This window comes from Coregonus lavaretus (assembly GCF_964263955.1).
Source record: "Coregonus lavaretus genome assembly, contig: HAP1_SCAFFOLD_1804, whole genome shotgun sequence".
In the NCBI taxonomy this organism is placed as follows: Eukaryota; Metazoa; Chordata; class Actinopteri; order Salmoniformes; family Salmonidae; genus Coregonus; species Coregonus lavaretus.
Window position 1 is genome coordinate 2,501 of NW_028159623.1, and position 23,033 is coordinate 25,533.

Genomic DNA, 23,033 nt, shown 5'->3' on the forward strand with positions numbered 1-23,033 from the left:
CACAGACGTGGTGGTAACGACACAGACGTGGCGGTAACGACACAGACGTGGCGGTAACGACACAGGCTTGGCGGTAACGACACAGGCTTGGCGGTAACGACACAGGCTTGGCGGTAACGACACAGGCTTGGCACAGGCTTGGCGGTAACGACACAGGCTTGGCGGTAACGACACAGGCTTGGCGGTAACGACACAGACGTGGCGTAACGACACAGGCTTGGTGGTAACGACACAGACGTGGTGGTAACGACACAGACGTGGTGGTAACGACACAGACGTGGTGGTAACGACACAGGCTTGGTGGTAACGGACACAGGCTTGGTGGTAACGACACAGGCTTGGTGGTAACGACACAGGCTTGGTGGTAACGACACAGGCTTGGTGGTAACGACACAGGCTGGTGGTAACGACACAGGCTTGGTGGTAACGACACAGGCTTGGTGGTAACGACACAGGCTTGGTGGTAACCGACACAGGCTTGGTGGTAACGACACAGGCTTGGTGGTAACGACACAGGCTTGGTGGTAACGACACAGACGTGGTGGTAACGACACAGACGTGGTGGTAACGACACAGACGTGGTGGTAACGACACAGACGTGGTGGTAACGAGACAGACGTGGTGGTAACGGACACAGACGTGGTGGTAACGACACAGACGTGGTGGTAACGACACAGACGTGGTGGTAACGACATAACAAGGAAAGGAGAAGTGTAGTAGAAGCGTTGTACCTGTTTTGTTTTTACCTTGCAGTTTCCCGGAGGCTCCTTGGACCCGTTTCCAGCTCAGGACCAGGCCGCATTTCTACAGGATGGAGGAAAAGGACAAGCAGAGGGAACTCATCTGAGACTAAACACCAATGTCAGAGTCATCCATCATCAGTCAAATCACATTGGTTAATATAAGCCCTTTTTACATAAACAGTTGTCACAAAGTGTTTTACACTAACCCGGCCTGGAACCCAAACAGCAGGCGGAAGCAAAATCCGCAAGAGGAACCAGAACACAAACTAGAAAGGGTCATTTTCCTGAAGATAAATTGTGTGCAGGGGTTAAAGCGACAACAAAAAAATCACGACCGAAACTTAAATCGATCTCAGATGGATTGTCTGGGGCCAAGTTAACCTCCCCTTTCATGTAAGATAGCCATGACCATCATGCTTTTAGGGAAAGAGGATCATTTTGTACATGTATTAAACTGCAAGTTTGACCAATTCCAGTCCCCTTTGCTGAGCGGTCCTCCCCGGAAAAATATTTATGTAGAAGGACTGAGAAGCTCAGTTCGTGTGTCTTTTTAAAGAAGGACACTCCAATCCAAAATCAATGAAAATAATAATTATGCTGACATCATCGGGGGGGAGGGGGGGTCAATGTAAATAGTCCAGGTGGCTATTTGATTAATTGTTCAGCAGTCTTATGGCTTGGGGGGTCAATGTAAATAGTCCAGGTGGCTATTTGATTAATTGTTCAGCAGTCTTATGGCTTGGGGGTAGAAGCTGTTAATCAGGTTAGTTACAACTGAGGTTGGCTGTAAACCTCCAGGAGGTTATCTCTCCAGGAACAGGGTTGGAGAGCCCTGGACTAGATAGATGTAAACCTACAGGAGGGTATCTCTCCAGGAACAGGGTTGGAGAGCCCTGGACTAGATAGATGTAAACCTACAGGAGGGTATCTCTCCAGGAACAGGGTTGGAGAACCCTGGACTAGATAGATGTAAACCTACAGGAGGGTATCTCTCCAGGAACAGGGTTGGAGAACCCTGGACTAGATAGGTGTAAACCTACAGTAGGGTATCTCTCCAGGAACAGGGTTGGAGAACCCTGGACTAGATAGATGTAAACCTACAGGAGGGTCTCTCTCCAGGAACAGGGTTGGAGAGCCCTGGACTAGATAGATGTAAACCTACAGGAGGGTCTCTCTCCAGGAACAGGGTTGGAGAGCCCTGGACTAGATAGATGTAAACCTACAGGAGGGTATCTCTCCAGGAACAGGGTTGGAGAACCCTGGACTAGATAGATGTAAACCTACAGGAGGGTATCTCTCCAGGAACAGGGTTGGAGAGCCCTGGACTAGATAGGTGTAAACCTACAGTAGGGTATCTCTCCAGGAACAGGGTTGGAGAACCCTGGACTAGATAGATGTAAACCTACAGGAGGGTATCTCTCCAGGAACAGGGTTGGAGAGCCCTGGACTAGATAGATGTAAACCTACAGGAGGGTATCTCTCCAGGAACAGGGTTGGAGAGCCCTGGACTAGATAGGTGTAAACCTACAGTAGGGTATCTCTCCAGGAACAGGGTTGGAGAACCCTGGACTAGATAGATGTAAACCTACAGGAGGGTATCTCTCCAGGAACAGGGTTGGAGAGCCCTGGACTAGATAGGTGTAAACCTACAGTAGGGTATCTCTCCAGGAACAGGGTTGGAGAACCCTGGACTAGATAGATGTAAACCTACAGGAGGGTATCTCTCCAGGAACAGGGTTGGAGAGCCCTGGACTAGATAGATGTAAACCTACAGGAGGGTCTCTCTCCAGGAACAGGGTTGGAGAACCCTGGACTAGATAGATGTAAACCTACAGGAGGGTATCTCTCCAGGAACAGGGTTGGAGAGCCCTGGACTAGATAGATGTAAACCTACAGGAGGGTCTCTCTCCAGGAACAGGGTTGGAGAGCCCTGGACTAGATAGGTGTAAACCTACAGGAGGGTATCTCTCCAGGAACAGGGTTGGAGAACCCTGGACTAGATAGATGTAAACCTACAGGAGGGTCTCTCTCCAGGAACAGGGTTGGAGAGCCCTGGACTATATTATGACATGTAATCCAACTGATGCAGCATAGTGTCTATAAACTGTACATAGGCTGAAGCATGGCGTTTGTCCATCTGCATTTAGCCCATTGGACACAACATCCTGATTGTTATTATTAATAAAGATTATTATTTTATCATAAATATAAATCATTATTAAGTATTATTCACTCTGGGGAAAAAATCAAATGTTTTGTTTCTATTACAAAGTAGGCCTGCCTCTCTCATTACCCTTTAAGAGCTCTGATGCGCCTCACATGCTTGAAACTCTAACTGCATTTGTAAAAACGATTCCACTCGCTCAATTTAAGGAGTAGAGAAATAAACGTGGTAGCAATTGAAAACTGGATTCCCCCTCTTTCAAAATAAATTTGCCGAAACTTATTTCAAAAGTGTTTCCTGCGATTGCATTAAGAATTGTTGTGCATTGACTGGTTGTCAGAATACGTTTCCCTCCCTATGGCTCTCGCAACTTGAATGCGCCTCAATAAGAATATTTATCTCACATAGAACACACAACAACAAGCCGAATAGGTAAATAGGTCAACTATTCTACTATGGGGTTGTCTGGTTTAGTTTTAATAACACCATTACATGACTAGGTAAATAGGTCAACTATTCTACTATGGGGTTGTCTGGTTTAGTTGAATAACACCATTACATGACATAGGTAAATAGGTCAACTATTCTACTATGGGGTTGTCTGGTTTAGTTGAATAACACCATTACATGACTAGGTAAATAGGTCAACTATTCTACTATGGGGTTGTCTGGTTTAGTTGAATAACACCATTACATGACTAGGTAAATAGGTCAACTATTCTACTATGGGGTTGTCTGGTTTAGTTGAATAACACCATTACATGACTAGGTAAATAGGTCAACTATTCTACTATGGGGTTGTCTGGTTTAGTTTAATAACACCATTACATGACTAGGTAAATAGGTCAACTATTCTACTATGGGGTTGTCTGGTTTAGTTTAATAACACCATTACATGACTAGGTAAATAGGTCAACTATTCTACTATGGGGTTGTCTGGTTTAGTTGAATAACACCATTACATTACTAGGTAAATAGGTCAACTATTATACTATGGGGTTGTCTGGTTTAGTATAATAACACCATTACATGACTAGGTAAATAGGTCAACTATTCTACTATGGGGTTGTCTGGTTTAGTTTTAATAACAACGTTACAAAAATAGTAGACTGGAAAGTTGCATCATGAGACGTGAGTGATAAAGTGAATATAAATATAAATCAAGGCTTTGAATGACGTTACCAGCAGCGACAGCAGGCCGTGGTGGTGAGCATTCTAGACTGTTCCAATTTATCTGAACATCGGAGTGTCGGCAACAACCATGTCAGTTCAGTGCACAAAGCGTAACAGAGAGAATATTTTTAGAATGCTTTTGAGAATATATTTATTTGAGAATATATTTATTTGAGAATATACAGTGGGGAGAACAAGTGTTTGATACACTGCCGATTTTGCAGGTTTTCCTACTTACAAAGCATGTAGAGGTCTGTAATTTTTATCATAGGTACACTTCAACTGTGAGAGACGGAATCTAAAACAAAAATCCAGAAAATCACATTGTATGATTTTTAATTAATTTGCATTTTATTGCATGACATAAGTATTTGATCACCTACCAACCAGTAAGAATTCCGGCTCTCACAGACCTGTTAGTTTTTCTTTAAGAAGCCCTCCTGTTCTCCACTCATTACCTGTATTAACTGCACCTGTTTGAACTCGTTACCTGTATAAAAGACACCTGTCCACACACTCAATCAAACAGACTCCAACCTCTCCACAATGGCCAAGACCAGAGAGCTGTGTAAGGACATCAGGGATAAAATTGTAGACCTGTACAAGGCTGGGATGGGCTACAGGACAATAGGCAAGCAGCTTGGTGAGAAGGCAACAACTGTTGGCGGAATTATTAGAAAATGGAAGAAGTTCAAGATGACCGTCAATCACCCTCGGTCTGGGGCTCCATGCAAGATCTCACCTCGTGGGGCATCAATGATCATGAGGAAGGTGAGGGATCAGCCCAGAACTACACGGCAGGACCTGGTCAATGACCTGAAGATAGATGGGACCACAGTCTAAAAAAAAAACATTAGTAACACACTACGTCGTCATGGATTAAAATCCTGCAGCGCACGCAAGGTCCCCCTGCTCAAGCCAGCGCATGTCCAGGCCCGTCTGAAGTTTGCCAATGACCATCTGGATGATCCAGAGGAGGAATGGGAGAAGGTCATGTGGTCTGATGAGACAAAAATAGAGCTTTTTGGTCTAAACTCCACTCGCCGTGTTTGGAGGAAGAAGAAGGATGAGTACAACCCCAAGAACACCATCCCAACGGTGAAGCATGGAGGTGGAAACATCATTCTTTGGGGATGCTTTTCTGCAAAGGGGACAGGACGACTGCACCGTATTGAGGGGAGGATGGATGGGGCCATGTATCGCAAGATCTTGGCCAACAACCTCCTTCCCTCAGTAAGAGCATTGAAGATGGGTCGTGGCTGGGTCTTCCAGCATGACAACGACCCGAAACACACAGCCAGGGCAACTAAGGAGTGGCTCCGTAAGAAGCATCTCAAGGTCCTGGAGTTGCCTAGCCAGTCTCCAGACCTGAACCCAATAGAAAATCTTTGGAGGGAGCTGAAAGTCCGTATTGTCCAGCGACAGCCCCGAAACCTGAAGGATCTGGAGAAGGTATGGAGGAGTGGGCCAAAATCCCTGCTGCAGTGTGTGCAAACCTGGTCAAGACCTACAGGAAACGTATGATCTCTGTAATTGCAAACAAAGGTTTCTGTACCAAATATTAAGTTCTGCTTTTCTGATGTATCAAATACTTATGTCATGCAATAAAATGCAAATTAATTACTTAAAAATCATACAATGTGATTTTCTGGATTTTTGATTTTTAGATTCCGTCTCTCACGGTTGAAGTGTACCTATGATAAAAATTACAGACCTCTACATGCTTTGTAAGTAGGAAAACCTGCAAAATCGGCAGTGTATCAAATACTTGTTCTCCCCACTGTATTTCGTAGAACGGACATACTTCTGTATTAGGCTATGCCATCTCCATGTGGATCTACACTGATCTCAAAAAAGGACCTCTCCAGAATCCATATGACGGAAATCCGTCGCAGTGAAGGAGAACTTTAACCCCCTGTGTGTGACTTGGTTCAGCTGGACAAAAGCATTTATATATATATATATATATATATATATATATATATATATATACAATTCCAACCCATGTTTCCATTCCCTGGCTTACCGCTAGCAACTGTCTGATCAGCATGTCAGAAGCCTTGTCTGAGATGTTCCCTACGAACACTGTGGTGGTGGGACCTCCACTGCCCCCCTCCTGGCTCTCCTTGACGCTGACTGGGTTCAGCTCCTTCCTCGGGGCAGGAGGCTTCTGGACCATAGACACTGTGGTAGGAACCAGGACCTGCAATAGAACACAATACAATACACACATTAGGAAATAGAAGTTGTCTGCCAGCCAGTGGTATGAGCTTTTACTTCAGGGGTGTGTGTGTGTGTGTGTGTGTGGACGTGTTTAACTACTCTTGACCAGAAGTTCCCAAAATATTTTTTATTTAACCTTTATTTAACCAGGTAAGAAGCCAGTTGAGAACAAGTTCTCATTTACAACTGCGACCTGGCCAAGATAAAGCAAAGCAGTGCGATTAAAAACAACAACACAGAGTTACATATGGGGAAAAACAAAACATAAAGTCAAAAATACAACAGAAAATATATATACAGTGTGTGCAAATGTAGTAAGTTATGGAGGTAAGGCAATAAATAGGCCATAGTGCAAAATAGTTACAATTTAGTATTACCACTGGAGTGATAGATGTGCAGAAGATGATGTGCAAATAGAGATACTGGGGTGCAAATTAGCAAAATAAATAACAATATGGGGATGAGGTAGTTGGGTGGGCTAATTACAGATGGGCTGTGTACAGGTGCAGTGATCGGTAAGCTGCTCTGACAACTGATGCTTAAAGTTAGTGAGGGAGATAAGAGTCTCCAGCTTCAGAGATTTTTGCAATTCGTTCCAGTCATTGGCAGCAGAGAACTGGAAGGAATGGCGGCCAAAGGAGGTGTTGGCTTTGGGGATGACCAGTGAGATATACCTGCTGGAGCGCAGACTACGGGTGGGTGTTGCTATGGTGACCAGTGAGCTAAGATAAGACGGGGATTTGCCTAGAAGTGATTTATAGATGACCTGGAGCCAGTGGGTTTGGCGACGAATATGTAGTGAGGGCCAGCCAACAAGAGCGTACAGGTCACAATGATGAGTAGTATATGGGGCTTTGGTGACAAAACGGATGGCACTGTGATAGACTACATCCAATTTGCTGAGTAGAGTGTTGGAGGCTATTTTGTAAATGACATCGCCGAAGTCAAGGATCGGTAGGATAGTCCGTTTTACGAGGGCATGTTTGGCAGCATGAGTGAAGGAGGCTTTGTTTTGCGAAATAGGAAGCCGATTCTAGATTTAACTTTGGATTGGAGATGGTTAATGTGAATCTGGAAGGAGAGTTTACAGTCTAACCAGACACTAACCAGACACTTTAACTCTACCCACATGTACATATTACCTCAACTACCTCAACTAGCCGGTGCCCCCGCACATTGACTCTGCACCGGTACCCCCCTGTATATATAGCCTCCCTACTGTCACTTTATTTTACTGTATATATAGCCTCCCTACTGTCACTTTATTTTACTTCTGCTCTTTTTTTTCTCAACACTTTTTTTGTTGTTGTTTTATTTTTACTTTTTTTGTTAAAAATAAATGCACTGTTGGTTAAGGGCTGTAAGTAAGCATTTCACTGTAATGTCTGCACCTGTTGTATTCGGCGCATGTGACCAATAAAATTTTGGTTTGATTTGTCCACATACTCTAGGTCAGACCCGTAGAGAGTGGTGATTCTAGTTGGGTGGGCGGGTGCAAGCAGCATTCGGTTGAAGAGCATGCATTTAGTTTTACTAGTGTTTAAGAGCAGTTGGAGGCTACGGAAGGAGTGTTGTATGGCATTGAAGCTCGTTTGGAGGTTTGTTAACACAGTGTCTAATGAAGGGCCAGATGTATACAAAATGGTGTCGTCCGCATAGAGGTGGATCCGAGCGTCACCAGCAGCAAGAGCGACATCATTGATATACACAGAGAATAGAGTCGGCCCTAGAATTGAACCCTGTGGCACCCCCATAGAGACTGCCAGAGGTCCAGACAACAGGCACTTCATTTTGACACATTGAACTCTATCTGAGAAGTAGTTGGTGAACCAGGCGAGGCAGTCATTTGAGAAACCAAGGCTATTTAGTCTGCCAATAAGAATGCGGTGGTTGACAGAGTCGAAATCCTTGGCTAGGAGCGATGAAGACGGCTGCGCGGTACTGTCTTTTATCGATCGTGGTTATAATATCGATTAGGACCTTGAGCGTGGCTGAATAGTAAACAAACAAAAATTTGACCAATCAGGGACATTTTGTTGGTCCCCACAAGGTGAAATGCTATTTCTAGGGGGTTTAGGGTTAAGGTTAGAATTAGTGTTAGAATTAGATTTAGGGTTAGGAGCTAGGGTTAGTTTTAGGGTTAGGAGCTAGGGTTAGGTTTAGGAGCTAGGGTTAGGTTTAGGGTTAGGAGCTAGGGTTAGGTTTAGGGTTAGGAGCTAGGGTTAGGTTTAGGGTTAAGGTTAGGGTAAGAGTAGGGGTTAGGGAAAATAGCATTTTGAATGGGACTGAATTGTGTGTCCCCACAAGGTTAGCTGTACAAGACTGTGTGTGTGTGTGTGTGTGTGTGTGTAATAATAACAGTTTAGGCTTACCGTAGGTGCAGAGGTCATTATCCCCATGTGGACTGGAATCATGGGGGTACCTGGAAGAAGACCGACAGACATCACAATCTAGCACCTTCAAACTCTTCCCTCAACACCAGTGGATCTGAATATCAATAAGTGGACTTGTTCTGATAGCATAGGTCTCTAATAACATCACGTTTGATCACTCAGACTAGAGACGGAACGATAAACCTAAAATGATCGACACTGACCATTACCGATCACTTATCGCAGGCATTTTGCTGTTATGGTTCTTTACGGTAAGTAGCCTATACTAGAGATATTTGACGTTTGAAATGAAATACGTTCGCTAATATGGGTGATTGTTAATGGGACAATTGATGGCTACAACCATCAAACTAGTAGTAGCTTAAAGGACCTTTTATTTTATTTTTTACTGTGGTCCACATTAATGTTATAAACGTATTGTTCTATTTATCGTTATCGCTTTAAATTCAGGCAATTTATCGCGATATGGATTTCTGTCCATATTGACCAGCTCTCTACTCGACTTTATCCCACCTGCTGGGACTCCCTGCGGGAACCCTGCGAATTGGGGAGGACGAATACCGGGGGGCAACTGGGGGAGGCGGTTCAGGTGAGGGGGGTACGACATCTTGGGAGGTGGAGTGACCTGGGGGAACAAGAAGAGACAGGGTTAGGGTTAGCCCAGGTTCAGGGACTTCCATGGGGGGTAACCATGGATAGATTCTGGCCTGCGGGGATAAACTTGCTAGGCTAGCTATACCAGCTAGCTTAGGTTACTACTATCCTGGGTATTTGGTTAGCCTATACAACCTAAAACAGCCATGCATTTAAAACATCCCACCTATAAGGTTCAATTCTATATACTTGCTGGCTAACTAATCAATGGAAAAAGCGTTTCCTAGTTCACATTTCCTGCTAGCTAATAGATACCACCGCTACCACGCAAGTTAGCTAGCTAGCTAACGTTATGGACTTTTTCTAAAATAGTTGAGTGTTAACGTACCTGAAAACAGGCGGCGTGTACACAATGTACTCTTGTATCAACGTATTATATCTGTTTTCATATAAGTCAGTCTAAATTATTATACGAACAATATTTGATCGGTCTTCAATAGCTAACTTGCTAGCTACGTGATGCCGCTAACGAGGACCTGTGTTTTTTTTGCAATGTATTATGGGATATGCCATTTAATAAAAGAGGTTTACAATTGTTCGACACTTGGCGGCGACAGAGGTACATACTGGACCAAAATACCCCTGTTTATTATGGCACGGTCCCCTGGGGGCGACAGAGGTCCATACTGGACCAAAATACCCCTGTTTATTATGGCACGGTCCCCTGGGGGCGACAGAGGTCCATACTGGACCAAAATACCCCTGTTTATTATGGCACGGTCCCCTGGCTCCATACCAGTTTTTGTTTTTGTGTTTTTGCTTCAAAACAGGGTCAACAGAACAGACACAAACCACTGTATTTAGGTGATGAGAAGCTGTACCCATGGGCAACTTTCTTTCTATATTCTTCAATAACAACAACACAATTCATCTCAATTATTGTATTTCCACAAATTAAAACAATGGTTGACTTTTACTGTATAACCCATAATAAAAAAAATATACCTATTTGCTATTTCATTAAGCCTATCTTAGCCCCCCTAAAATAGGCTTATTGAAATAGCAAATAGGTATATGGTCAATCGGTCACTCTCCACTGCATGCAAACATGGGGAACAGGCTGATATCTGATATGTTTTGCACGATTATGGAAAGCAGACATCCAGGTCAAGCAACATGTTTGTCAACCGCTGTTTGCTGTGTCGGTGGAAATTTCCGCCCCTGCGAAATTGCGGTATCATGGGTGCGTTTCAGAAACACAATACACGCCTTCGGAACAAACCCATCTATTGGACCCATCTCATTGGCTAGTGCGAAGGTGTGGCATGCGGTATTGACGCACGTTTTCCTCAATGAGGTAAGAGGATTTCTGAATAATCCTGAATAATATCTTGTTTTTTTAACTTAACTTTTGATTTGATTTTTTTTATTATTTTTTTTATCAGTCGGCCGGGTGTTGTGGTGCTTAGAGACAAATTAAGGGTTACACGTTTCAGTTGATCGCGCTGTTGGCATCCCCTCATGAATATTAATGAAATGAAAGGGCGCATAAGACAGCCCCCGGAGCCGGCTCTCAACACAGCATCAACATCACAAGAGAGAGTGGGGTTATAACGGAAGAGCTTTTCAATCACACTTTTGATACTCTGCCTTGGGTCGTTAAACGGTTGCTATCAATCATTTTGACGTTAACAGATAAATTAAATACGATTTTAAAATGGCTTTGAGAGGGCCACTGTGTCGTCTTCTGCGGACTCAACTCAACAATACCTGTCAGAGCAGGCCTCATTCTGTGGCTGTTTTAGGAGCCCCCTTCTCAAAAGGACAGGTAAGGAAAAATATAATATCCTGTTAGGATTCATTCGTTTAATATGGTTATTTGATTAGGCTATTTCGTTTACCAGAATTATTCAGCGTTGTCGTTTTTCTTTTAGAAAAGGAGAGGGGTGGAAGATGGACCCAAAGCCATCAGAGATGCTGGTCTGATCGAGAGGCTTTCACTTCTGGGTAAGTGATGGAACATCTTATGAATGTGTTAATGTTATAAAACAAATGTATAAATGTACCTTTGTATTGAAATCATTTTATATAAAACGTATTCGAACCCTTAAATAGGTTAATAGGTCCATGTGAGAGTTGCTTCCCCTTTTCCTTCCGTTCGAGGAAGTTAAGCATGATGTATTACTTCAGTCTTTTACTATAGATGGGTCTAAGCTAATGTTGCCAAACAAAGAAAACAACCATATGTAGGATATTGTTCAGACCTTGAATGCTGGCAACCTAAACATATTTTTTTAATCAAAAAATGATTATGATCTCGTAAATAAAACGGTAAAAGAGCGGTTTTATTGGGCCACATGGGCGAGAAAGAATGGCTGTGTCTCTGCTGTCGTCACTCCCTACGCACATACAGAGAGCCTAACCCCGAAAAAGCAAGCTCTCTCCTCCCATTGTAGACTGCAGCCTTACCTCTGTACGCTACAGTCAACCATAGATTAATAGGGCCTATCGCTGTCTTGAATGTTTGAAAGATGATTCGAAAAAATTGTTTCGTGTAGGCCTAACAGCGAGATTGTATCACACATCCGGCTCCACGTGACGGCATACTGTACTGTCTTTGGTGATACCCAAACTGTGGGTTCCGATCCAGAGTAAACCATGGGCTCGTTTCAGACCATGAACCAATCTGAGCAAGGAGGCGAACAAATTGCGCCAGACAAGAGGCTTCCACTTCCAAATAATTGATTATTTTTTTCAGGTCATAAATAATAAATGGTCAGATCCTAATTGTGAAAAGATTAAAGCATCTACATAGTAGGCTACGCTAGGGATGCCACACAGAACGGCTATTTCTCAGCAGAACTGGTCACATTAAAGCATTAGTTGGTCAATCTTGGACCATTGTTCATGTGTGAGGCAAGCCGTCTGCCTAGGGAGACTTTCCGGACCGGTCTGAGCAGAGGCGCATTCATTTCGTCAGACAAGATGGTTCCACTTCTAAACCAATGGATTATTATCAGGTCATAAATAATGAGGACTGGGATGTCCCAGAGAATGGCTAGTCCTCAGCACACAAAAACACATCAGAATGAAGTGCAGCAAGCCTACATCTAGTCGAGTGTAAAAGTTCAGGTGAGACACACAAATGTTCCAGTGTAGAGATCCCCATGTTCAGTTCTGGAATGTGCAAGTCATTTCCTGTAATCTTAGCCCCGTCTCCTCCCTGAGCACTCAGCAGTGGGACAGATCAACAGCGTGTACTCATGGCAAGGCAAGGTGCTTTTTTTTTGGCAGTTACGCAATCAACCGTTCCCGGGGCCGGCCTGCGGTGTAATATGAGAAGCATATCTTTAGATGGCGTTTTTTTCCCCCGTTGTCGGATGTGGACCACTGACATACTTTTAGCAAGACATCAAACCCCATAGTCTTTAAGAAACCCCATAATTTTATAATTACACTATGGCATGTAAGCACATTTATTCTAGTTATAGATGTACCATTTTAAAAAACATTTTTAGTCATTTTAGCAGACGCTCTCATCCAGAGCGACTTACGTGAGCAATTAGGGTTAAGTGCCTTGCTCAAGGGCACATCGACAGATTTTTCACCTAGTCGGCTCGGGGATTAGAACCAGCGACATTTCGGTTACTGGCACAACGCTTTTAACCACTAAGCTACCTGCCGCCCCAGTAGTCTGGGATCATATAAAAGTATTTGTGACCTCTATTGTAATTTGCAGCTCATTGGGAACAAAATGTTCCAGCTTTACTCATCCTTAAGTAAAGGCCTTCGGTCTATCGAGAGCTTGGAGACCAATGCTTGGTTCATCTCCTGCTGTGTCCAAGCATTTGCCCTGTTGATGTGACTTTTGTTGATCTCTGTAAAATCCCATTCACTTGATATGCTATATGGTGCTATTTCAGTTGTTTGTACAATCACATTCACTTGATATGCTATATGGTGCTATTTTAGTTGTTTGTAAAAGTGGACTTCAAACTGCAGAGATGGGAAATTTTATTAATAACAAAAGTATGAAAAGTAAATAACTTTTTCTGATGCCAATTTGGCAACAGGGAGACAGAAAATGGTATCCTCCTTAATAGCAAGGAGACTGAGATGATCAGTCATTGTGCACTTGCCAAGATGGACTGCATTAAATGTCACTGACATTGCATCAAGTTTAAATACACACTGTATTAGATCATGATTGCATTAACAGAGATGCACCGAGTACTTGGTTCAGCTATTCCTGTCCAGCGGTCTAAGATGGTAACATGGGGGGGTGTCTTAGACGTAACGGTCAGCAGAGTAACTCTACACCCCCCCCATCCAGTGGAATATTGTCACCCGCAGATGGCGTTTCAAATCTCTTGTTTACTTCAACTCATAAGTCATTAGTCCCAAGTGCCAATACTAGTAGTTTGGGTGCATTGCAACCCAATTTCCACCGAATTCCTCTGTGTTTCCTCCACCGCCACCGTAGCAGTGGTAGCAGGGGCGTGATCTGGTCTTGGAGAAACCTGAGAGGGCACACATAGGAAATAGGACACGTGGAAAGTAGTGCCCAGTCAGACAGCAGTTCCAGAGACAGCTTGAATTACTCCGCCTCGTCAATCAGAAATGATAGGAGAGGGGTGTGTGAAGAGAGCCAGGGCAGCAGGGGGTTGGACATCAGAGATTACATGAGAGGGGTGTGTGTAGAGAGCCAGGGCAGCTGGGGGTTGGACATCAGAGCCTGGAGAAAGAGTTGACCTAATGCCTCAAAGATATATAGCCTAACACTTAATGTGACAGTGGAAATTCTCCCACGACCGTTCCAGGACACAAACTCGCGTCCCTTCTCACGCACCGTAACACAACAAGCTCACGAAGCACCGTCCATCCCACAAACCCAGAAAAGCCAAGGCCATTTCTGGATCTGGGGCGACAGTACTTCTAGGTGTCAGGAAACCAGTAGTCATGCACTTAGCCATTAACAAAAATACTCCAACAATTCATCCATACCATTTGCTGTTAAATTAATCCAGTGTTTTTGATTTTAAACAATAATGAATCTAAACAATACCTTTTCATTTTCTCATGCAGATTACCCAGTGCATGACTTTGGAGACCTGAGCTTCCAGCATCTGGAGAAGGACGATCCCTACATGCACGTCCCCTTCCCTCGCACTGTGGGCAGAGCTAACAAACTGCTGTCAGGGGCCGTCAGCAACGCTGTGGGAGCCGGACACACTACCATCATGCTGGGAGGAGACCACAGGTACACACCACAACAACACCTTCATGTTCTCAGAGAACACCGTATGGTTATTTTAGCAACAGCGACTTATAGGACTGTCAACATTGACAGTGTTAGGAAATGAAGCATTATGCAGGCTTAGGACCCTAGACATAGCGAGAGTAAGCTTATCAGTGGACTGGGTAACCAGTTTCTTTATGATAGTGACACATATAGTCAGTGTTCCCTAGGGGGGAATAATGGTGATTGGATTCCAACTCACTTCCTGATCTCTCCCCTCGCAGCCTGGCCATTGGTTCAGCGGCAGGCCACGCCCAGCAGTGTCCTGACCTGTGTCTGATCTGGGTCGACGCCCACGCTGACATAAACACGCCCCTCACCTCTCCCTCAGGCAACCTCCACGGACAGTCGGTCGCCTTCATGCTCAAAGAACTGCAGAACAAGGTAAGAGAACAGAGGCCTCGGGGCGTTCTCACCGGCCCGGTTCTTCCCCTGAGACATGACTGTTATCTTTTAGATACCATAGGAGTCTACAGCCATGTCTGTTTGTGCCGTATAACCAACTCCTATGGCCATTGGCATGCCATGTTCTGAGAACAGGCTATATTCTACACTACAACAAGGCTCTACACTTTAGCACAGTAAAACCCCTCTGACCTCACACTCACCTCTTGTTGTCTGAAAGATGCCGGAGCTCCCAGGGTTCAGCTGGATGAAGCCCTTCCTGTCAGCTAAAGACCTGGTCTACATCGGCCTGAGAGACATAGACCCCGGAGAGTAGTAAGTACACTTCTCTGTACACTACCAAGTACACTAATCTGGATTATAACACAGTTAAGTAGTAGTATAGTAGTAGTATAGTAGTAGTATAGTATTAGTATAGTAGTAGTATAGTTGTAGTATAGTAGTAGTATAGTAGTAGTATAGTTGTAGTATAGTAGTGGTATAGTAGTAGTATAGTAGTAGTATAGTAGTAGTATAGTTGTAGTAGTAGGAGTAGTAGTAATAGTAGTATAGTTATAGTAATAGTAGTATAGTAGTATAGTTATAGTAGTATAGTTATAGTAATAGTGTAGTAGTAGTAGTATACACTTACATTACATTTTTTCTTTTTTTTTTGGTACCCAAAATTACACCCGTTACATCCAAATATACTTCCAGACATGATACTAATGACATTCTTCTCTCCTTTCTCCTCACAGCGACATCCTGAAGGACTTGGGTGTCCAGTACTTCACAATGAGAGACATCGACAGGCTCGGCATCCAGAGAGTCATGGAGGTCACTTTCGACCACCTCTTGTCAAGGTAATTTAATTACTCTACACCAGTGGTTCCCAACCTTTTTTCCTTGGAGCCCCCGCTACTTTCCTTGGAAACCCCCCCCCCATTCAGTTGACAGTTTGGATGTATTCGGTTGACAGTTTGGATGTATTCAGTTGACAGTTTGGATGTATTCGGTTGACAGTTTGGATGTATTCGGTTGACAGTTTGGATGTATTCGGTTGACAGTTTGGATGTATTCGGTTGACAGTTTGGATGTATTCGGTTGACAGTTTGGATGTATTCGGTTGACAGTTTGGATGTATTCGGTTGACAGTTTGGATGTATTCGGTTGACAGTTTGGATGTATTCGGTTGACAGTTTGGATGTATTCGGTTGACAGTTTGGATGTATTCGGTTGACAGTTTGGATGTATCCAGTTGACAGTTTGGATGTATCCAGTTGACAATTTGGATGTATCCAGTTGACCGTTTGGATGTGTTCAGTTGACCGTTTAGATGTGTCCAGTTGACAGTTGAATTTGAGTTGAAAGTTGATTGATTCGCTGAACTGTATTCTGAACCCGTTTTTGCTTCTTTTGTCCAACAGGAAGCAGCGGCCGATCCATCTGAGTTTTGACATCGATGCGATGGACCCGTCTCTGGCCCCAGCAACAGGAACACCAGTGAACGGGGGTCTGACTTACAGAGAAGGAATCTGGATCACAGAGGAGATCCACAACACAGGTATGTTAGGGCATGCAATAATTATGATGTTTTGAGAAGTGGGGTCACAGAGACTACGAGAAGAGAGGAGGGAATTATCATTTTATTACATTTCAAGTTTTTTATAGTATTCACATGGCAGTCATAGACACTGAAATACATGGATAATGATCAACTCCGAACACACTATAACAATGTCTCCCGAGTGGCGCAGTGGTCTAAGGCACTGCATCGCAGTGCTAGCTGGTTCGAATCCAGGCTCTGTCGTAGCCGGCCACGACCGGGAGACCCATGGGGCGGCGCACAATTGGCCCAGCGTCGTCCAGGGTAGGGGAGGGAATGGCCGGCAGGGATGTAGCTCAGTTGGTAGAGCATGGTGTTTGCAACGCCAGGGTTGTGGATTCGATTCCCGTGGGGGGCCAGTATAAAAAATGAATGTATGCACTCACTAACTGTAAGTCGCTCTGGATAAGCGTCTGCTAAATGACTAAAAAAATATATAAAATTTTAAAAAATAACAATACATTCATAAGAAATGATGAGGAAGGGTCTGTCATTAAACTTGGAACCCTTTCCTCTAAGTTATGGCAGACTCTTGGTAGGATGACAATAGTGGATATACTTTCACTTTATGGTACCATGGGAATATAAAACATTTCTATGAAGTAACATTTCAATCTGAAACATTCTTTGACATACAGTTTCTATCTTTGAAGTAAAATTTCTGTCTGCAACGTTCCACAAAAGGAACTGAAACTAATAAATGGTGTTTGTTTTTTAATCTCCAGGCTTGTTGTCAGTGATGGACCTTGTTGAGGTCAACCCATCCCTGGGGGCGAGCCGTGAGGCGGTGGAGATCACAGCTTCCATGGCGGTGGACGTCATCGCGTCGTCCCTGGGCCAGACCCGCGAGGGAGGCCCCATCGCTCAGGAGTCGCAAACGCTTAAAGAGGACACGGAACAGCTCCGACTCTAGAACACACTGCTTCTAGAACACTAAGGACTTTCAACATATGACCACTTGGCATTCCTGAATTCTAAAAGACTTTACATACAGAACAGACACACTGAAGCAGTAGTTGGAATGGTTTCAGAGCTTTTTGTTACATCTTCTGTTGTGTATGGGACTGTATGGCAACAGTCAGTCAAACTTAAATCATGACTGAACTTATAATAAATAATAAGCCAAGTTAAAGGCTTATATAGCTTATTTACTAAGATGACGTGAAAAGCTTAGCCCAGATCTGTGCTATCACGTCATCTGTTTGGCAGGACAAGGAGTCGCACAAAAACAAAAGTCGCACAAACAGACCGGTAACCAGGCTATAAAAAGCTCTCATCTAAAATGTTAATTGTAATTGATGTGATCAGCTGGTCTCCCTGGCCTTGAAAATACAGCCACCCTATTTAAATGTTGACTATTTGATGTGATCAGTGGTATGCCATAGACACGGTGATCAGTGGTATGCCATAGACACGGTGATCAGTGGTATGCCATAGACACGGTGATCAGTGGTATGCCATAGACACGGTGATCAGTGGTATGCCACAGACAAAGTGATCAGTGGTATGCCATAGACACGGTGATCAGTGGTATGCCATAGACACGGTGATCAGTGGTATGCCACAGACACGGTGATCAGTGGTATGCCATAGACACGGTGATCAGTGGTATGCCATAGACACAGTGATCAGTGGTATGCCATAGACACAGTGATCAGTGGTATGCCATAGACACTGTGATCAGTGGTATGCCATAGACACGGTGATCAGTGGTATGCCATAGACACGGTGATCAGTGGTATTGCCATAGACACGGTGATCAGTGGTATGCCATAGACACGGTGATCAGTGGTATGCCATAGACACTGTGATCAGTGGTATGCCATAGACACGGTGATCAGTGGTATGCCACAGACACGGTGATCAGTGGTATGCCACAGACACGGTGATCAGTGGTATGCCATAGACACAGTGATCAGTGGTATGCCACAGACACGGTGATCAGTGGTATGCCATAGACACGGTGATCAGTGGTATGCCATAGACACGGTGATCAGTGGTATGCCATAGACACTGTGATCAGTGGTATGCCATAAACACGGTGATCAGTGGTATGCCATAGACACGGTGATCAGTGGTATGCCATAGACACAGTGATCAGTGGTATGCCACAGACACGGTGATCAGTGGTATGCCATAGACACGGTGATCAGTGGTATGCCATAGACATAATCACTGCAGCTCTGTAATTGGGTTGTATGAAGCTGGGTTCACACGACGACGAGCATGAAACTGCCTCAATCTACTTTTAGGTGCAGACTGTTATTAATATTATTATTATTAATATTATTTTACTAATGTGTCCATAGTGTGGTTTGGACACAAATACCTCCGCTCAATATGAAGTGGCTGTGCCAGTTGAGTTGTCGAAGTGAAGCGTTTGCACTTTTGGACCAGATGTGGTTTTGACGCATTTTATTTAGAAGTATTATGTTTTGTAGTTTTACATAAAATAATCACTATTATTAATCCATGTTTATGTATTTACTGTCTGGTTTTACATTAGTCAGTATTAAATGACTAGGTAACGCTTTTCACAAGTACATTTCTATAATTTAAAATGAGTGTATGTAAAGGATATATGGGAAATGCTGAAAGAGTGAAATAATATTATTTGATTTACTAAATGTAAAAACATGCCTTTTGACGTGACCACTGAATCTGTCTTTTAAATAAAGTCATTTTAGTCTTCCACAATGACATCAGTCTGTGTTTCTTATTAGTCTCCATGGAGACGTGTGGCTTACGACTGGCAGAGAAAGTCTAGTTGGTTTTAGTCTTATACAACGAGGTCTATATATGGAGAGTTCAGTATGTACTGCCTCTACCTTCAGCTTATCAAACAGAATAAGGTTTAGGGTTACTTCCACATACTAACATTCTCAGCCATGCCTCTCTCTCTCTCTCTCTCTCTCTGTCTTCATGGTCTTTGGTCCTGTCCTCTCCCTGCCTCCATCACGCTCAAAACTTCAGTAGGAAGTGGGCCAAAGTGTGCCTTAGAGAAAGCAAGACATCTCACTCTCCTTTTCTCTCGTTCATACTGTATACAGTCAATGAACTAAGCAGATCCAAACTCTGACCGGTTTTTTTTTCAATGTGTAAACGGCGTAAGAACTCTTCATTTAACCATCTTTGGTAAAGCTTCCTCCCTATCTGGGAACACTGTGTATACCTCGAATCAGGGCCGTCTGCCTGCACCTAGCGCCTCATTTAACCAGACAGATCTCTCGCCAGCTCACATTCATGTTTCACTTCACATATCACAAGTGAAGTGAAACGAAACGGGAACAAAGTGCCCAGACTGGTTTCATGAGGCTACCAGGCACGGTATGTTCTGGAATAATCACATACTCTTAAGGGATGTCACTATATTCTTTCCTCCCGTGCTCTCCCCGTGTCACGCCCTGGCTCTGGGGACTCTTAAATGTTGAGCCAGGGTGTGGATTTTCCTATGTTTAGTTGTTCCATGTTTTCGTTCTAAATCGTTTAGATCTATGTTGGCCAGGGTGGTTCCCAATCAGAGGCAGCTGTAGCTCGTTGTCTCTGATTGGGGACCATACTTAGGTAGCCTGTTTTGCACTAGTTTAATGTGGGATCTTGTTCCATAAGGTTTGTTTTGGTGTTAACCTAGGACTTCACGTATCGTTTGGTTTGTTGTTTTGTTCGTGTGTGTGTACTTCAATAAAAGATGTACGGTTATCACCTTGGTCCGCTTCATCTATCGACGATCGTGACACCCCGCCACTCTCTCAAAACTTCAGTAGGAAGCAAGGAGAGGATTCAAGTAAAGGACACAAGGAATCGAGAGAAGACCATTGGTAAAATCCTTGCCTCCTCTTCAAAACCCATTGGATGAGAAAGTCAGAGGTTCCTCCCCTACTGACCTTCTCATCCAATGGGTTTTGAGAAGGAGGCGAGGAGAGAGGAAGCGAGAAATCAAGGAAATGCAACTGCGATTCTCCTCCAGAGGAGGTTGGTGGCACCTTAATTGGGGAGAACGGGCTCGTGGTAATGGCTGGAGCGGAATAGGTGGAATGGCATCAAGCAACGTCAGCACAAGAACTGTTCGTCGGGAGCTTCATGAAATGTGTTTCCATGGCCAAACAGCTGCACACAAGCCTAAGATCACCAGTCCGACGGACAAATCTGGGTTTGGCGGCTGCCAGGAGAAACGCTACCTGCCCCAATGCGTAGTGCCAACTGTAAAGTTTGGTGGAGGAGGAATAATGCTTCTTTTTTTTACCCATCTACCAATAGGAGCGAGGCATTGGAAAACCTCCCTGGTCTTTGTGGTTGAATCTATGTTTGAAATTCACTGCTCGACTGAGGGACCTTACAGATAATTGTATGCGTGGGGTACAGAGATGAGGTAGTCATTCAAAAATCATGTTAAACACTATTATTGCACACAGAGTCCATGCGACTTCTTTGACTTGTTGAGCACATTTTTACTTCTGAACTTATTTAGGCTTGCCATAACATACTTATCGACTCAAAACATTTCAGCTTTTTTTGTAAACATTTAGAAAAACATAATTCCACTTTGACGTTATGGGGTATTATTTGTAGGCCAGTGACTAAATAAATCTACATTTAATCCACGTTAGATTCAGGATGTAACAACAAAATGTGGAAAAACTCAAGGGGTGTGAATACTTTCTGAAGGCGCTGTATATTTCAGGCTGTTGTGTGTCCCTGGAAATCAGAATTCATCTTAACATCAGTTTTGAAAACATATCTTGTCCCAAAAAAAATGGTCTCTTGGCACAACTTACACCGGGTATGGGGTAAGCTGAGCCGCGGGACAGGGGAGGTTAAGCCGCCTACACATTTCTGTACTGAATTAAATATTACCACTACCTTTTTAAAACCATATCCCATCTTTATTTTCCAAACACAATTCAACACAATCACTTCTTTGTCTTTTAATCATTATAAGCGTATTTTTAACACAAGCTTAACAACTAACAAACACTTTGTACATTTGTAAACACTTAACATAGGCCAGGTCTGGTTGTTACCTCATATCCCAGAGAGATAACGCCTGGGAAGAAACACTTCAATTAGCTCAACGTTTTGACCATATCCTCCCACACAGCTACAAGGATGCACTTTCATGCTAGTGTCGTATCGCGTCGAATGCTGGTGCTCATTGCTGTCAAACAAAGGAGTACGCTCATACTGAACCTTTGATCATAAGTTTATTCATATCACAAGCTTTCAGCATGAGTTACAGGTGCCATGACACCCGGAGAGCAGTGTCCTCGAATTGTAATGGCTGCTCTAACCTCTCCTTCCTCCAGCATATACTTATAAACAATGTAAAAATATGTGTTGCTCCCTCTGCTGTCCAATCACCTATCCCCCCTGGGGCGTCACCCTACAACTGGCTACTTTTGAACTAAGATAAACATATTTTCTTTGTTCTTCTAGAATAGTCATAATCTTCATACACGACACTAGGTTTAGGACCTCATATTGAAGCTTACAGAGACCCCCAACTGATTGTCACGCCCCGGCTCTGGGGAATCTTAAAAGTTGAGCCAGGGTGTGTAGTGTCTATGTTGTAGTTTCTATGTTTTTGTTCTAGTTTGTGTTTTCTATGTTTGGCCAGGGTGGTTCCCAATCAGAGGCAGCTGATTCTCGTTGTCTCTGATTGGGGAACCATACTTAGGCAGCCTGTTGGCACTAGTTATTTGTGGGATCTTGTTCCGTTAAGGTTTGTTTTGGTGTTTAACCTAGGACTTCACGCATCGTTTGTTTTGGTTCGTGTGTACTGCAATAAAAGTATGTACGCCTATCACGCTGCGCCTTGGTCCGCTTCCTGTAACGATCGTGACACTGATGTATAGAACAATCTTAAAAGTATCTATTTTGGTTTAGATACAAGCACCATGAAACCTCTAACGCAATACATTCATTTGAATTTTCTTACCACTTTTTTCCATGTGGTTTCTTCACATTCACAGACTCCATGAAATGATGACCTCTTCCTAGATATTTTGGTTTCCTAGAGACAAGGGTGGCTTAACTTACCCCACTCTCCCCTAAACCAAATATATTTATCCTAGCAACTAAAACAATGTAATGTTTTGAGCATACAATATAGCTCAGTATTTAAATCATTTATTTGATACTCGTCTTTATCAAGGGAGTCAGTTTCAGACCCGCTGTATCTTTGTTATGAAGAACACTATATCCCCCTGGGAGTGATGCTGAATGGAAAAAACTCTCCCCTGGCGGGACCGAGTATGAGACTAATAGCGGATCAGCCACCTGTGGGAAGTCATTGGATAGTGGCAGGTGTTGTTCACAACACAACGTGCCGTTATCTGCACTACACTGTGTCCCTGTTCTGTTTCCATCACTACTCGGCGCAATACAATTACTTTATTGTCCATTTACATGGAAGTTAACCACACCCTGTCGTATTTGTAATCACCATACGATTATT

General features: G+C 43.6%; 2 protein-coding genes across 2 annotated transcripts in view; one reads left to right on the forward strand and one right to left on the reverse strand.

Moving 5' to 3' along the window:
• Positions 1–9,817, reverse strand: part of LOC311122645 (RNA-binding protein 25-like) — a gene marked incomplete at its 3' end in the record, with an annotated part of 11,871 nt that extends 2,054 nt beyond the window's left edge. The window contains exons 1-5 of the mRNA XM_084196985.1: positions 9,679–9,817; positions 9,210–9,321; positions 8,676–8,725; positions 6,107–6,283; positions 747–804 (exon numbers count right to left, since the gene is read on the reverse strand). Coding sequence (XP_084053111.1) covers positions 747–804; positions 6,107–6,283; positions 8,676–8,725; positions 9,210–9,303 — 379 coding nt within the window. The 5' untranslated portion in view covers positions 9,304–9,321; positions 9,679–9,817. The remainder of the gene's footprint in view (positions 1–746; positions 805–6,106; positions 6,284–8,675; positions 8,726–9,209; positions 9,322–9,678) is intronic.
• Positions 9,818–10,866: 1,049 nt separating this feature from the next.
• On the forward strand, positions 10,867–19,279 carry LOC311122644 (arginase-2, mitochondrial-like). The gene is made up of 8 exons (XM_084196984.1): positions 10,867–11,118; positions 11,225–11,297; positions 14,376–14,550; positions 14,814–14,973; positions 15,215–15,309; positions 15,732–15,836; positions 16,401–16,537; positions 17,305–19,279. Exons 1-8 carry the CDS (start codon positions 11,008–11,010, stop codon positions 17,490–17,492), a joined length of 1,044 nt encoding a protein of 347 aa, XP_084053110.1. The 5' UTR covers positions 10,867–11,007; the 3' UTR covers positions 17,493–19,279.
• Positions 19,280–23,033: the final 3,754 nt, after the last annotated feature.